The sequence below is a fragment of the Macaca fascicularis genome, chromosome 2, assembly GCF_037993035.2.
Source record: "Macaca fascicularis isolate 582-1 chromosome 2, T2T-MFA8v1.1".
Taxonomy (NCBI): Eukaryota; Metazoa; Chordata; class Mammalia; order Primates; family Cercopithecidae; genus Macaca; species Macaca fascicularis.
In genome coordinates, this window is record NC_088376.1 from 29,971,293 (window position 1) to 29,989,284 (window position 17,992).

Below are 17,992 nucleotides of genomic sequence, written 5' to 3' on the forward strand. Positions count from 1 at the left end.
ATGTCCCATTGATCGTGGAAGCATATTCAGACGAAGACTTAAGGCATTTACTATGAGCTGAAGAAGAGGATGTCGGTAGAGATATTTATTGATACAGTCAGTGAGAACTAATTGTTAAATGACATCAACATTCAGCCAATAAACTCCACCTCGCTATAACTTATAAATAGAATTGTGAATTTACTTAATGTTATCATAGAAAATGAATTGCATACAGACAATTATAACATTAAGTAGAATGACAAAATGTAATTCAGGACTTGGTTTTGGAGTCATACATTGATGAATTTCTGTAGAGAGAGGTTTGCAGATACATGGCCTCCTGTGGCTGGATACCTCACTGTAATCATTAAGTGATGGAACTAGGCTACAATTTCAACATCAATTATAATTACAGTATTCTTTTCTTTAAAAAAACTTCTAAAAATTATGCATAGTTTAGCAGTGAAAGCAAATATTTGAAATTAATTTAATATTTAACAGTATGAAAAAATGTAAATTGTTCTCTAAATGAGGGAGTTATTTTATATTTTGCTGAACATCTTCTCTTTTTCTATGAATCTGATACTCCAGTCAGAATGTTTTCAATATAAACTGTATTCTTTGTGCTTCTTTATTATGTTTTTCTGTCTAGAGTTATTAAGATGAGAGATGCAAGTTCCCTAAAGCCTATGTCCAAAGTATATGCCGAGTTTGACAAAACTACTCTTTTTCCTATGGTTAAGATTTGGTGATGAAGATGGTCATGGTGAAAAAAGCCTAGCAAATAAATATGGCCTCAGTCTTGTGCAAAATGGGACCTAACACCAAGAAATGCCAAGTGTTAAGCCCTTTCTTCCCCTATAGAGTGTTGATTCATTCATGCGAGACAACCTTTAGCGTGCAATTCAGCGTACACATTTTACTGTACAGTAAGGGTTTTATTTTGTTGAATATGATAAAGTACTCCAGTAGCAAGTATGGCTACAGGGTCCCTAAATATTATGGTTAGTAGAAAGTTCACCCTGTGGGCAGGTAAATTCCTTTTATAGAGCAGGGGCTAGGAGGAGTGGAACTGGGGAGCCACCAGGATTTTGCCTGGGGTGTTGAATAAGCCCTACCTCCTGTGCTCTTAGGACGATTGTCTAATACTTGGTAAGCAAATGTCCATTTGAACTTGGATTCTTAGAACCAGAAGGGATTATCCTTCCTAGGCTCCTCCCTTTGACAGTTGAAGGAGCCAGTGTCCCTGGAGATTAAAATCACGGTGCCGGTTAATGACTAACACAAGTCCTGACTTGCTAAGCCTATGTCCTTGCCTGTGATAAATTTTAAAGTGCTGATTTAGCTACTTGGGAGGCCGAGGCAGGAGAATCACTTGAACCCAGGAGGCGGAGGTTGCAGTGAGCCAAGATCGCACCACTGCACTCTAGTCTGGTGACAGAGTAAGACTCCATCTCAAAAAAAAAAAAAAAGGAATATTTACATTTGGGTACAATAATGTTTTCTTTGCTAATATTCATAAGGTGTTCTCCAGCTGCAGAAATTCCATAAATGGGCTTGGTTTGATTTACAACTCATACTTTTATTTCTGTTATCACTTTCCTATCATAAATCTGCCCAAATAGACTGACACTAATTTATTAAATTCTTTGTACCACGTGTTTTTTTATTTTTGTAAAATGTTCTAAGACATAAGAAACGCTTAGCTCATTATAGGTCTGAGGTTAGATGTTTTGTTGTTACTTTTGTTTTTTTCGGTGGATGTGGTTAGATAAGTTGAATGTTGCATTCTAAACTGCAGCTAAGGAGAGAATAAATTCTGATTTGGGGACCAGAAAGCCTGTAGTCATAAAACTTTTGAGGATATGGATTTGGGAGAAAAATTGGAATTTAAAAAGTAAACATTTCTATTTATAATAAAACATTATATTTTGATGCTTATTTTCCCTGGAGTTTTAGAAATTGCATTTAAATACTAGATAAATATATATACATTCTGATACAGTGTAGATCCATTTTGTTAAGTAAAAGGTCAGCTATTCTACCAGCATAATGTCTTCTAAAAATGTTTAGGTCAAGTATTTCATGGAGGTCTTGATCTGATTTGCACAATTTTACCTTTCCTCTGTCACCACACACGGGCATATATACACACACGCACGTGCACACACACACGTGTCACAACTTTCACATTTTTAAGGCATTGGATTATTTTCTATCTTATTTCTCACCTGGAAAAGATATCTTTAAGCCAAGTCATATAGAGTGGGTGAGAAGTGTTATTTTTATTTTCAAGTAGCAAAATACATATAAAATAAATTTAAATTTGAACATTACATTTAGAAGTAATATTGAGAAAGGTGATTTTCCAATTTTCCTTTTATTCACAGCATCCTAGGATCTCAAATATGTTGGACAATTTATTTATTAATGGCAAAATAGATTTTAAAAAGAAACTACCCCATACTCCTGAAGCTTAGCTTCAGTATTGCTCTCCTGAAATGTGACAGTCATTTCCATAGGAATTAAATACACGTACGTGTTTAGTTGATTTTCAGTCTGGATTATAAATGATACTGGAGCAACAATTACAAATCTATCATGTTATATAAATGTGTTTTTAATAAACTGTACTTTATTTCAGTTTTTGGACTGAAATAACATGTTTCTTAAAATTTTAAGTCAGCTTTAGTAATCACGTTCTTAAGAGAATAGCCAGCATCAGTGTTCATATATTGCATTTCACGTGAGAGTCTAACATATGAAATTTGTTCACATTCATACATTCAAAAGTATGTATTGACAATCTGCCGTATGCCAGGCATTCCATTTCCTATGTAGTGTTAAGGATATAACATCTTATTAGTTGAAATAATAGTATTACACTTTCATTTAGTGCTTCTGATGTATCGAGAGTGCCTTTGGTCCCCCTAAGTAGGATATAGTCTTATATCCCCATTTTTAAATGAGGAACCTGAGGCACAGAATGTTGACATGAGTGTCCATGGCTGCATTGCTGGTGAAGCAGAAGAGTAAGACTTCATACCCAGAGCCTGTGAGCTTCACCAAGTAGCCCTTTCATCACATACCACAGATAAAGGAAGTTTAAAAAAGACAAAATGAAAGCCTCTCAGATGAATTGGATAGGTTTTATAAATACACTTTGATTTTTCTAAAGTACTGATAACTACTTGTAGTTTTGCAAGTGTATTTATTCTCATTGCTGAAAATTTTCTTTAACGTGTTTTGGTTTTGTGTCTTTGATTTTTTGTTTGTATATTGTCTTGTTTTAAAAGTACATTGCTGTCATTTCAAGCCCCTAATCACGGGTGATCTAGACAGGAGCTGACTTTTGGGATAACTTGGCATTTGGGACGTTCTAGAAGATTTGCCAGTATAGTTCTGTGCAGTTATTTCTCTTTCCTATTCTTTCGTATCCTCAAGACCAGTAGGCATAATTATGCTAATAGCCCTTTGTTTTGAACCCCAAGATAACATTAGGCATTTTCATTAGAAATAGTGGGCAGATGAATTTCTTAGATCCGTTTGAAAATACAGACTCCAGTCATCAGACTGGCCTGATCCAATGAACGAGTCTTTTCCGAGCAGCTCCATTTTAAAATAAAATGATTCCTGTTTGAGCTGAGCTGGACGATTTTATACTTGCCCCTTCCCAGTATAAAATTATCTTATGTTAAAACATCATATATTTTGAAGAAAAGCTCTACAGAGAATCTTCTTTCCTTTTTAAAATTACAAAACTTTCCTTAGTTTTTACCCTACTGACCATGGGAATCTCAGATTATAAATGTCTGCCTTGCCAGGCACTAAAGTACTTGATACTAATTGGGTATTATGACCACTTTTCAGCAATTGTATTACTGTAATGGTGGGATCCATAAAGGAAATGGTAAGCCTGTCTTATATGGGTAGTTGTGTGAATTGCAAAACTTAAGTCAAATAATTTTTTTGCCTCGTCTTTTGAACCAGTCATGACATCATTCTAGTTCCTTTTTCAACTTAGTGAGATGTCTGCTCTGTGTTAATATTATAATATGTATAATCTACAACAGAATTGTCCTCCAAATTGCAAGTTTTCCTTTTTGAATCTAATATATCAGGCTCATTTTTAGATGACTTAGATACATAAGGATTTTATTGTAGCTTGATGTTAGCTCTCTGTAACCTTTCAGATATATTAATCAAAAAAGCCAAACTTAATAAAGCATCTAACTTAAAATGGATTGATCTCAAATATGTTATAGCCACTATCTTTTCACAATAGTAAAACATAAAAGAGTTTAAGCCATGCCAATTTAGAGAGTGCTTAACAATGTGTAACTACTTTATTTTCACTTAATAGATTTTTTACCTGTGCCTTGTTTCAGATCTGAACAGGTTTCCTTTGACCTCAAAATCACTAATGCAAGGAAAATTACCATATCTTGAGAGTATTTTTCCTCTTTTTTTGTCTGATGCTTAGAATAATAAATACTCCCAAGGCTTAGGAGTAGACATGGCCTGAGAGAAAGCCTATTAAATGCTATTTTCTAATGGTTTTAAAAAGCAGCTTAGGCAAATCATGCTAACCAAACTGATTTTCTTGCTAAAACAGAACTAGTTTTAGCGTATATTTTAGACATCTTTTTTCCTCAATTACTACTGAAACTTCAAATTGGGCTCTATCTGGATTTGCTTTATAGATCTGCTTCATTTCATGCCAGATTTGGGCAAACTCATAAACAACCCCCCACTCCAAAAAAAAAAAAAAATCCAGATAATCAAAACAAACAGATACACGAACTCAATTTCCCCGTCTTTCGTTGGAAACTGCTTGATTATAACGTGCTCTGAGTATAAAAAACATAAGAGAGCCTTTAACATAACAGAGGAGAGCCTCAGCCCTGGTTCTGCAGCTCATTGCCAATTGAAGCAAGGAACGCTCTGGCTGTTGGGACTTTTAAATCTAGACTTAAAAGTTATTTGTTCTGTTTAGCATTTTTAAAATGATTCTATTAGGAATTGTGTGTGCTTCAGTTTTAATTTTAACTCATAATGATTGTAAAGCACCCTGGGATGCTTGCTTGAAGGGCGCTTCAGAAATATAAGATTGCATTGTGCTCTAATATGCAGTCTTATGGGGTGCTGGAGTTTCACCATGGACAGTTCATAAGGTTGCAGAATTCCTCATGGCAGAGAAGGTGGCTCGCTGACTTCTTTAGCAGTCCTTTTCTCTCATTCTTACTCTGAAACTTTGTTCTCTTTCATCATCATCTTTCTGTCTTAAAAAAAATTGATTATTTTCTATTGTAATATTTTCCCATAGAAATGCTAATCTAGTTGACTCAGGTTGAAGATGCAAACCAGTTGATAGGTTGGAAGTTAAGAAAAGAGTAAAGTTTTTAATTGCTAGCACTATTTGAGATCACATTCTTATCTGAATAACAAGACATGATACTTCATTACTGGATACCACCGTCTCAGGCTTGTCCCATTTTACTGTCCACCTGGTATTTGTTCCAAGGCAGTTCAGAAATGTAACAAGTATTAACTTTGTGAAATGTCGCAATGAGACTCTTCTCTGTGTTGAAACTCCTGGGTTATGATAACATATGACACAGCTTGATCCAGTTTTCTTTTTACTTTTTAATGGGACTATTTCTTTAGAGTAATGGCGTTTCTTCAACAATTCATTCTGTTACTTTTTGTGTGTTTTTGTTTGTCATTGCTCTCTAGCATCCCTTTAATTAGCTCCCAGCATTGTAGGAATCAGGAATGTGAGTTCTGCTGTGGCCAGCTATATAAGCTTGGGCAGCTGACTCCATGACTCAATTTTCTCATCTGTCAAGTAGGAAGATAATAGTACCAATTTCTCAGTCTTGTTTTGAGAATTAAATGAGCTGGTACTTAGAAAACATTTAGAACAGTTTTCAGTCCTAAAGTGTGCCATAACTAGTTGTTTTTCTAAAATGTGGGCATTGAGAGTTTGAAATCCCACTTGCACATGCCACATGGTCTAAGTAACTCTCTGGCTACATGGAAGATTTTGGTGCAATCTTCATTTTTAGTGAAAACAACCAAATACTTTTCATTTGTGAAAAAATTAAAGGACTATATTATAACTCAAACTCAACATTAAGGAACACTTGCAATCATTATAAAGTTATGACGTATTTTAAAATGGAAGTGGAAGACTGAAGCTTGTACTTTAAATAAATCGATCTGGAAGTTTAGCAAATATGAGACCCTAGACTAGACAATGTCAAGTAGAATAAAGATGGGACCGTTATCAAGAGGTGAGCTTTTGCCAGTATCTTTTCCATTAACTAACCTCGCCTGTACTCCCAGCACCCAAGGTTCTGTCCTCTCCTTATGTGCCCATCGTAGCATTTTCCACATTGTTTTGAAATAGTCTGTGGACTAACTAGGCTGTCTGTGTGCACTGTAATTGACTGTCCCAAAGGAACTAAGTTGTATTCATCACTGTCATAGATCCTGACACACAGTAGGAACTCGGGAATATTCGTCAGACTTAACCTTGTAGGATTTGCAGATGTTTATTTCATAAACCAATATAGCACATCAGTGGTTGTATTAATAGTACTCTATAGATACTTTTATCTACAGTATCCTATCTCATGAAATATTTTTCTGTTATACTTAATTCTGTATTTTTACCTAACAAAGAACAAATCACTTCTGAATTTTTCTCTTAAGAAAACCTACTGACATTCCAAGCTGTCTCATGCTTTTATATGTTTGATAATGTTCATGAATATGTGTACTAAACTTACACGTTTGTAAGCACAACAGTAGCCTTGGAGTTACAGGGAACTCAGAGGTCTGAATGCTTAAAAAGACCTAATTATACATCACAGTTAAGAACAAGCTTTAAAAACATATGCAGCATTTTTTAATTTTTAAATTTTTCTTCCACAATGGTACATGTATTTCCGCCTGGCTAATAATTTTCATTTTGTCTCAGTTGCATTGTATTTGAGACCCACTCTTCTTTACTGTTATTTTTATTTGTTTATTTTCTTCTCATATTCAAGAGTAAAATGGGAAATTTTCAATAACAGATAATTTACAAAGATGCTGACATTGCCAGTACGGAAATGTTAACAGTATCACCCCGTGTTCACTTACAATGTCCATTCCTCAGTTGTGTTCTAAAGTCTACATTTGGCCTAAGAGACTCCATTTAAGGCTATCAACATACAGTGTTTTAAAGTCATCTGTGTAAAGGTCTAGAGTCACCTGAATTTAGAGAGAGCTGCAAGTGTAGATAACTGTTCAGCCATTCCATAATGGGCCTTAGGGACTTGGTTTGTCCACCTTCTAAGCATGATCACCAGCTCAGCCTGGAAAACACATGTTTAGTGATGGATGGAGCTCTTTATTATATGATTTACAACCCATTCCAACACATTTTTCTCATTTCACCATAACTTCTAATGAGACGATTACCAGAGGATGGCATTTTCCTATACTGTGAAGGATTTTCATAATATTGATTGAGATGAAGCCAGATTAATTTGATTTTTCTTTATGATCTAATCCAGAGGTGACATTGGTTTATATTTATCTGGTAGACATGGGAAGTCTTATCTGAAAGCTAACAACGATGAATAAAACACAGAAATCAAAGCTGTGGTTTAGCCCTCAGTCATCTGTGAAGTCTTGGATCAGAGCTGAGTGGGGTCCATGGACCCCACAATCTGCTCTAAGGTTTTATGCAGACCCTGAGATTATAAGCCAGTTTTGAGAATGCATGGGGGACAGCTTTCATAGGTTTTATGTAATTTCCAAAGTTAGTTCTGTGACCCCATAAATAGCTAAAAGCCAGGAGATATTTTACCCCCAATTTTTAGGCAGTATGGCTTAAAAATCTAATATGCTCATGTACAGAAGGAATGCAATAGGGAACATAACGTCTCCTGTAAAGAGTTACAGAACCTAATTCTAATATTTACTTTTGGAAAATGAATTGCTCGAAGTACTTTAGTTCTTGTTTTCGCTCTGTGGTTTAAGGTTTTTTTGTTTGTTTGTTTGTTTTTTAAAAAAGGTTCTATTTAGGACCTCTGGAACTTAACACGAATTTGGTATCTTTTTTTTCTTCTATTTCTAAGTACAGGTACTAGACATTTTAATCTCTAGAGAGGATGAGTGATTTAACCACACAAGGGCATCAGAGAAAGAGATTTCTCAAATGGGTACATTGGTATACTGTAGTGCCTAAGATTCAGAATCAGGAAACAGTTTTTGCAATAAAATCAAATAAAACTCTTTGGATTCATATTTATCTAATGAAAAACTTGTGAAAATTCTATTTGGATATAACATAATATTTAACTTAATAATGAGTATATTTTAAGTAGTCATAAGCAGGATGTCAGTGGGGCCGTAACCTTCCTAAAAAATAAGACTCTAGTTGGAGACATTTGCACAGTGAGTACCTGAGAATGAATAATGTGCGTTACAATTGAATCTTCTTTAGTCCCTCTGTTTGAGAAGACATACAGATTTCATAGACTTTTAAAGCTGTTAAGAGGAGACGTTGGAGATTATCTAGTTCAGTTCCCTTCCTGTTACAGCTCCTGTGTGCAGTTAATTTGGAATATTACATGCACTTAATATACCTTTTAAAAATATTTTATAGTTTAAGCTATTTACCAATATATTCATTTGGTTTGAGTAAGGTTTCAGTGTGATAAGAAAGGTCTGGCTAGGTACTTATACAAAAGGGCAGAATAGAGAATCTGGTCAGAACATATTATCTGGGCATTATATAATTTACTTTATGGGAAGAGCCATGTAAACTGTGAACCAACATTTTCTTTAAAAGTTATGAATCGAGTATTTAAATCAATAAAATTTCTGTGCTTTGATATGATCACATTTCCATCTTTAGGAAATATAGTAGGAAAATAAAATAGAATTGGATGTGTTCTCTTTGTGCTTCCTTTTGTATTCCTTTGGAGCTTTGTACTGAGTTTCCAATTTTAGCAATGTGCCAGGGTTACTTTGTATGAAAATGCCATTTTCAGGCACTAGGATTGATCAAGATGGCAAGAGCCATAACTATGACAACTGGAGTTTAAGTAAAATTTAGAAGTGATTAGTCTCTTCTCAACAAATTGAGATTCCAAATATGCCCCAGTTGTATCTCCCAAGAGAATAGCTTAAAAAGCAATAGAGGATCCAGAGGGAAAGATTTGGGAAACAGAAGCTAACAAGCACAAACAGAATATTACACTTAGAAATCCTGCCATTCGCTCTCATAAACTGAAGCCCATTCCCCGTCCTTCCCACCCCCAAAATACCAGATGGGAGCTACCTGTTAATTTTCAACAAATTCATTTCTTGTCAATATATCATATCTCATACGATGCCTCTTGGAGCTTGTTTGTAGTATTTGGTGTCCTTTGAGATTAAAAGAAAACCTCATTTACGAGGAATTCCTGTGAAAATTGTATTTGAATGTGGAGTTGATGTGAAGTTAAAGTTTGACCTTTGAATTTTCCTCGGCCAGATAAAAAGCTGCTGTAAAAAATCAGGCCATAGGTAGTCAGGACAAAAGGGTGGGAGATTAGAATGTATGAAGTTTCACGTCTCAAAAAATAAAAATATAAAATAATAAAAGCCAGTAGTTTGACAGAGTGTTCAGTAAATGCTCATTTTATTGAAAATTACAAAAAGGTGCTTAATGCCTTTGCGCCATTAATACAATACATTAAAAGGTTACTGTCAAGATTAGTGTTCCATCCCTGAAAATTAACTATAGGGCTTTACACATCACCATGCACAGACTGAGAAGTTAAAGGTTTTTTAAAGACACATTTTGCATTGTGCAGCCATTTATTTCAGAAAACAATTATTTTAGACTTCGTGCCAAAGACATTAGGAATGATGTGCTTTCATTTAAAGCACGGACATAACAGATACGTATTATAAACAAGGTAGAACCATGAAATTCTCCTTATAGAATAAAACCTGTGCAAGATTATTTCCCTTGCTGTCTCTCTAGAGTATTCCAATTCAAAACATACATTCCTTCCTACAGAAAAAAGATATTCAGATTCCTTAGTTGAAATTAATTAGCATTCAGAAACCAGATAGCATGTTTTTGGGTATTCATGAGATCTCTGTTTGAAAAAAATGTTTTTAACTTGTAGAAATGTGTTGCAACACACAGATGGGAAGAAAAAGAAAAAAAAATCTCTTTAGCAAGCACTGTGTGTAAAAGGAATATTACATTTTGCACGCTCCTGATTGCTCTGTGTAAACAGTTTTTGACATCTGTCTTTATAGTTTTCAAGGAGAGGAAGACTTTGTTAAAAGAATCATTTTTATACAGCAGTCACCATTTCAGTCTTGCTTTACCTGTATTATGAAAGCAGATGGTCTGCATGTCTTTTGAATATTTATAACTATCAAAAACAATCTCTTGCTATTCACCCTTAGGCTTATGAGATGTCAGGACTGTTCTGGTTGAAAAAAATCATCTTGGGTGTTTACAGAAAGAGGATTACATTAAGCTAAAATGACTATACATTTTCCAGTTTAATATTTGTCCATCAGCTGTTTAATCGTATTTAGATAATTGTGTAAATAAGATGTTGTAGCCCTTGCCCTCTCTGCTGATGGAGCCTGAAAGCTTTAAACATGGGTGAACCACCATTTTGTAGATGCTTTTGCTACCTCCTCCCCACCTCAGCTAAGCCATCAGCTAGTCCTTGGTAAGTTTTGATCATGATATCACAGTCCTGGGTTTTTTTTTTTTTTTTTAAAGTAGTGCACAAAAAGCAAGTATGTAGATCATATGTCATACTAGGAAGCTGCTGGCTTCCTGTACAGGCTGTTTAGTTTATTAGGGTATATTGTAATATGCAAATATGGTACAGCACTCCAATTACCCTTTAAAGCTGACATGGTTTTCTCTTTATTTTCTATGAGCATGCAGAGCTCTGAGGGTATTTTGGAAAACTTTTGGTATAGTGGGGGTTAACTGTTTTTTGACTGGAAGCTGAGCAATCAGAGATAACAGATTTTGCTGTGGTTGGTTGATTTGGCAGAAAAGCATGAACAGTTTTGGTTTAAATGATTGAATAACCTGATTAGCATTGTTTTGGGGTGGTTTTTTTTGGTTGTTGTTAAAGGCACAACAAAGCAATTTTAAGGGTAATCAGATCACTGCCTTTCCCCAGCTGATGAATCTTTTTTTGAGAAGGGCTCACCTCTCTCAAAACTCCTTCGTTGGCTACTAAGATGAACAAGTAAAAAAATAAAACAATCTTCCTTCATTTTTTAAACGTGTTAAAAATATATAACTACAGTACATATGATATTGTAGCAGGGGTTTAAAAGAATATAATTTTTTGAAAAATTATGTAACCTCAACCGATTCCTTGTGGTTTTTGTTTTTCAAATTTGAAAGAGCTAGAGTATTTTAGAGCAAAGGTTCAGAATGTTCTATCTATCTTTAAGTTAGGCTTTAGAAAAATTCCACCCTTACCTTTTCACAATTAGAAAGGTTATAAATAATGTATTTGGCTGAAAAGGAAGCTCAGCCTGTGGCAGATGGTATCATTCTAGAGTACTGGGGTTTCTGTGAAGATGGCATTCTTTCAGATCGGAACTTCAGCAGACTCTCAGAAAGAACCGAAGCTCCTCATAGGGAGTAGACATGTGCTTTATGGATCTTAGAAAAGCTTACAACTTGGCTCCTAGGATGAGAATATTGTGTCACACTGGGGTTATGAGACCCACAGCCAATTTCTGCCGACTTTGAAATTGTATTTCCCAACACTGGAAACTGTGGCCTGTTTATTGGTTGGTACACCGTGTAGCATTTGAACTTGGGATTTCAACCGACTGAGTTTTGTCGGTTGGTTTATTTTATTCTGTGAACATTGATGTTTTATACAGACCAGCCACTGAATAGGAAACTTGCCATACAAGTTGTGTCTTTTTCAAAGTGCTTTGGATAGCTCATATAAATAGACACAGAGAGAGAACTGGAATAACATAACCACCGAGCACTGCAACTTCCGAGACATCTGTGTGGATGTATTTTGAAAAACCTGGGAAGGGATCTCTTGCAAATTAGTGAACAAAGGTTCTTGAAACTATGATTTCTATCACGACAGCCAAAGCGATGGATTTGAAAGATTCGTGTCACAGTTAAGCTGCCATTATCTTTGACCTTTAAGGGGAAGAAAAAAGGGGAAGAGGATTTCTGGTGGCTTGTTTCAGTAACCCTTTTTAATGATCACCTAGTTTGTGTCCAGCCCCCTGATGAATCCAGAATGTATTGAGATGAGACCTAAGGCCCACAGTCCAGTGCAAAATAAACAGCAGGATGAGTGCTCTAGTGCAGGAGGTTTGGGAAGTTAGGAAAGGCCTCATGGAAGCAAGGATGCCCAGGATGTATCCTGAAGGATGAGCAGCTGTTAGCTAGAGATGGAAGAGGGCGTGGGTCATGCATCCAAGCCAGAGGAGTGGTATTCCTTCTTGATGCTTTCTACCAGATATAGGCCAGCTTCAGAAAACACCACCAAATTGGAGTATGAGAAGAAATGAAATATTTCCCTTTGGTGTTCTCCCTTACTATTCCTTGACCCAACTTGGAACTTAATAATTTAATCAGTATACTTTATTCTACATTAAAAAGACTCAAAATGCTGTGTATCATTTGAAACTTTTATCTGATACTCCTTTGATATTTAAAGCATAGTCACCTGATGTGAAATGTGATCATATAATGAAAGCCCAGTGATGAGGAGGAGGCAGAGGGTTGTCATAGTAATTAACATCTCTTCAGTTTATACATAATATGTTACAGGCTCTGTGCTAATTGTATCACATCTATTATTTATTGTCTGTCCAAGGGCAGATACTATGTCTCTTCAAGTCATTTTCCTAGCGAGTTGCCCAGTGCTTGGCACATGGTAGAATATAAGTATATGCTAAATGAATTTTTTAAATGCCTGAATGGATGAATTCTCAGAACAACTCCATGAGGTATATGCTATTACCATTCCCATTTAGCATGGGAAGTTGTGATGGAATGGTCAACTGTTTGACCCAAGGTCATGCTACCAGGGTGTGACACATCCTCACTTGAATGTGTGTTTATTTCTATTCTGTTTTGTCAGATGAACATTTAGTGTTTATTTTATTATGTGCCAGGCATTGAGCTAGAAAATAATATGGTGCCCCAGACCTGTGTGAACTCACAGCTTAGTGCAGTCTTTTTAAACCAGTATCTCCTTTTAAGTGACGCAAGAGTCCCAAGCCTTTCTGATGTGGAACTTGGCCTACTATCTGTACGTCCCACCACCTAGGAAAATATTACCAATCATGACTTTCTTTTATTTGTGTTATCAAAACAATAGGTGTTTTTTTCCTGATATTCTAAATTTAAGATTACACTATTGAATATGATTTTTCAAATGCCATGTGCACCACAAAATTCTGCAGTCTCTTTCCTGCCATTGAAACCGGCTGACTGGTCTATTCCAATGCTATGCCTAAGCCTTTAGTAGGAATTTTACCACCTGAAACACACACACAGACACGCCCACACATCCTTCTCATGAAGTGACTATATGAGCAATCTAATTGGACAGATTATTTCATATTGTCCAATAAAATCAGACATGACTCCAAGTTGCCTGAATTAGGAAATATTTCCTAGTCACTCAAAAGCACAGAAGGATAGGGAATCCAAAAAGTTGCTTTGTCATGCATTATTAGTTATGAATTAGCTTTTTGATTTAAGTCTTGCTTAGGCTATTATTTACATTAATCAGAGTTTCCTAAGCATACACCATGTGACAAAAAAGCACTTAAGCCCAGAACCTACCAATTTAGGGTTAAGTAGGGTAGGGGGAAGTTTTGACGATGATGCATATATGGATATTATTTTCCATGTATGGATAATAATAAACTGTATAGCACTATTACATATAGGGTCTAGTTTTATAATATTTAAGACATTTTTTCACACACACACCATGGATTCTTCTTCCTTCCATCATCCCCTACGTTTTCCACTGTTGATATACAAATCACATTAAGTTGAGATGATCTATTTACATATCTGTGTTCTTAATGGATAGTAAACTTCTTGTAGGCAGAGGCTGTCTGCCATCTTTGGATGACAGGTGCCTCATCTTTGTAGGCAGATGCCTCTGCCATCTTTGCATCCTTAGTACCAGCCAGGCATATAGTAGGTGTGCAGCAAAGAGCAAATTTCATATATAGAACTGTTGGCAAACTGAAGTAGACTGGATGTTTTTCAAAAACCTCAGCAAAATTTGGATATTCTATACACTTCTAAAAAGTAAAACATAAACCACATCTAAAACTTATGTGTATTATTATATTAACATTTAAGAAACTGCCAGAATATCTAGATAAAGAGTAATAATTTTTTAAAAAATTGGACCAGAGTGGAAGAACATCAGCTGTCATCCATTTGCAGAAGAATCACCATTATCCATCAGCGATCTCAATAGTTTTTATTAGTGTCTGACTTTATTGATCCCTTATTACAAGAGAGTAAGTGAGATTGAAGCTGACAGATCAGGTAATCTTCTGGCTCTGGTTTTGGCAACTTTGCTAAGTGTCTTTTTACACTGTGGACTGTGGGAGGCTCTTAGTGAAATTGCAAGCTATTGGATTAATGGCAGAGCATCATGAACACATTAAGAATGTCTTTTTAGAGATATAAAATGTGAAAATGACTATAAAGTAGAAAGTGTCAAAAAAAAAAAAAGATATCACAGTGCCTCTTAGGAAAGATAGCTCTGTTTTACATAAATAATGCGACTCCAGCTTATCCTTCACTGGAAGTTCTTTAGAGATCCCCCAAATTTACATATTCCGGAAATGTGTGCATGCTACAGAATTAACACTGATGGTGGATGTCAGGAGAATGAATAATAACTGAAAGAGCTTTACATTAGAGGTAACTTAAAGAAGATAATTATGTAAAAATACTTTTTCCCCAAACTGGCTTTTCTGGTTGCTCACTGCCTTTTGAACAGTGCTGCCTTCTATAAACTGTTTCACAATAGACCAACTGATGTCTAAAATGTGAGTTCTGTTTCTGCAAATAGGGTTGAGGGATAGATTGGTGCTGCAAAATCTTACTCCTAAGACTCGGTAGGAAGTTAAGTTAGCTGTTACTATAGAATATGGGTAACGGGTTAAAATGGACCATGAATTTAGTCCTTGAAATTAACATAACCAAAATTTGCTGGGAAGATTGAAAAAGATTTTTTAAAAAATCCTCCTAGTATTAAAATCATGTTTTTCTTCATTTTTTAAAAAAACCCCTACTTAGTAATACATTAAAATCATGTCTTTCTTCATTTTTGTGTGTTAAAGAGCTGACACTGTTTTCAGAGCATTTATTAAAAGCAGGATAAAGAAAAGTCACAGTAGGTCATGGTTTTGTGGTATCCTTGAGAAATTGAGAAGCATGAAATGTATAAATTTAAAATTTTTATAATCAGTTTGAAATTCAGAACTTAAGCTTTACTATTCATGAAGCCAGTAATAAGATTGCAGAATGTTTTTCTCTTGATAAAGGATCTCTGTGAATAGTTTGTTTCTTCTCAAATACGATCAGTTAACCTTTGATCAGTGTTAATGCACCTCCACTTTGAATCCAAATAATAGACTGGAAAGCGCAAGTGCTGTTTCTCAAATTTTAATATATATGCGAATCCCCTGGGGACCTTGGTAAAATGCAGGTGCTGAGTGCACTGGTCTGGGGTAGGGCCCAAGATTCTGCATTTCTAACAAGCTTCCAAGTGATGCCCATATTGCTGGTCCCTGATCTATACTTTGAGTAGAAAGGATGTAGAGTCCAGTCAAAAAATCACAAAGTCACATATATTTATGAATCACAATTATAAAGTCATCTTCATGTGTTTGGATTTACTGGGACCAGTGGAAGTTTGACAGCCTAGGAATGGATGACATTGATGGAGATTCAGTAAATGCTAAAGCAAAGTCTGTGGGTTTGATAGCTCTATACTGGTCTCAGTGGGCTGTTGCTTTCTACTTAAATAAGCATTTGATGATCTACTTAATGAATTTTAAGAAGTCGAAGCTTTAGGCTAAAGTGAGAAACCAAAATGTATTGGTACTCAGTTGATTAAAAAAAATACAGTTGCCACAATTGAGATCATTTCTGTGTTCCATCTTGTGCCGCTGTGTATTACAAATGTTCTCCCCCCTTCTTCATGCAGAGTATGATTTCTTCCATTGTGAACAGTACTTACTATGCAAATGTCTCAGCAGCAAAATGTCAAGAATTTGGAAGGTGGTACAAACATTTCAAGAAGACAAAAGATATGATGGGTAAGCAAAAAAACGTTGCAGCAGTGGCTACATACCATTACGTGTCATTTGGGGGTTTATCAAAGTCACATCTAAAGCCAGGTCTTTTGATTGCCCAATTAGAGATCAATTTAGAATGTTTCTTTGGGGGTGGGAAGTGGGTATGAGTATAATGAGATAATTAAATTCAATAAATGTTTGTGTTTAAATCAGCCAAACTGACTTGGTTGTCAGACATGCAGAAAATCGAGGCGTTAGGAGGGGAGCTGTCATTTTTTAACATCTCAGTGAAGACCTAACCAGGCCTTGAATAGCTAATATTAGCTGTGATTTCTTTCAGTGATAAGTCATGCTTTTAGGTTTTTTGTTTTTGTCTGGTTGAATGAGAAAGTCCCTACTTTTACACCCAATTTTTAAGGAAATTAAACTTCTTAAACTATATTTATAGTTTCCACAATAGAGATCAAGTGATTTTTATAGCTCTAACTCCCCAGCCCCCATGGATGGGCACTTTGATAAGCATACTGCTTTACCATTCATACCAGAGCAATTATTGCATCATTTCTAAACTTTTAATTCCAAGAGAGCATTCTATCTTAACACATAACTTTAGGTGAATATTTGTTATGCAAGAAGTACACTAAAATTATCTGCAGTGTAAAATGACAGATAAAAGTTGTGTATGGTACCTAAGCATTTAGATGACGGCATTTTCTCCCTGTTGAGTTTGTTAATGTTCACAAAAGCAAACACTGTGATTAAGGTTAATGTTTTAATTTTTATTAATGTTCTCTTTCACCTACTTGTACTCTCCAAAACATATATTTTAAAATAATACAGGAATGGGCATTATGTCCTGTTTTAAATCTATTTCTGTTTATTTCTTTACATTCATTTAATAACTTTTTTTCTAAAAATTTTTTAAGCAATAAGAAACCCAAATTTTGAGCATGTTTTAGCTCTTAATATTTGAAGAAAAACCATCCATCTACCAAAATGGATTCTTTGCCTTTTATAGCTTAAGGCTGTAATGAAGACAATGCATCATTTTTGGAATAATTGCTTGAATTACTACTCTCTGTGAATGGCCCACTTGGGCTGATATCACTGGTAGAAACTGAAGGTTTCTTCCCCAATTCTTAGTTATATTTTGCATATATCAGGAGCTATAGCACTATGATAAAGTTCCTCTAAATGTAAAACCTGCATATTTAATGAAAAGAGAATTGATGATTAAAATCAAACTAGAGTCTATACATGGGAAGTCTGTGTACAATTTGGAAACTCCTGTTTATGTACAGCTTCATGCTCAGCCCTTCCAGCCAAGAGCATCGAACCAGTCTCCTCCTCGCACAGAAAAGCATTTACACACTTAGAGATGATGCTCAGCCAATCCATATGAGGAACCTAGCCAAGGGAGAAGCATTCATCCTGGGTAGGTGGGAATAAATTGCAAAATCATGACAGCATCACCATCGTACCAGAACGATTCCCTGCAAGATTGTCTTTAGCATCTGGTGATGGCCATAGCTTCCTGAAGAAAAACATTTGGATCTTAGCAACACTGGGTATGCTGGCTTGATATACAATAAATCACTTGCTTTATTCTAAAAAGTATTTCCAGATATACCTACTGCCCATGATGGTTAGA

The 17,992-nt window shown here is 35.5% G+C and overlaps 1 protein-coding gene across 24 annotated transcripts in view; it reads left to right on the forward strand.

Moving 5' to 3' along the window:
- Positions 1-17,992, forward strand: part of SATB1 (SATB homeobox 1) — a 100,122-nt gene that overhangs the window by 31,965 nt on the left and 50,165 nt on the right. For 18 of the 24 annotated variants that reach the window (XM_065539868.1, XM_074030910.1, XM_045385197.3 and 15 more), the window contains one exon: positions 16,251-16,362. In XM_065539868.1, coding sequence (XP_065395940.1) covers positions 16,251-16,362 — 112 coding nt within the window. Of the gene's footprint in view, positions 1-16,250; positions 16,363-17,642; positions 17,910-17,992 lie in introns of all 24 variants that reach the window. The other 6 variants (XM_074030917.1, XM_074030918.1, XM_074030916.1 and 3 more) reach the window with 2 other exon arrangements.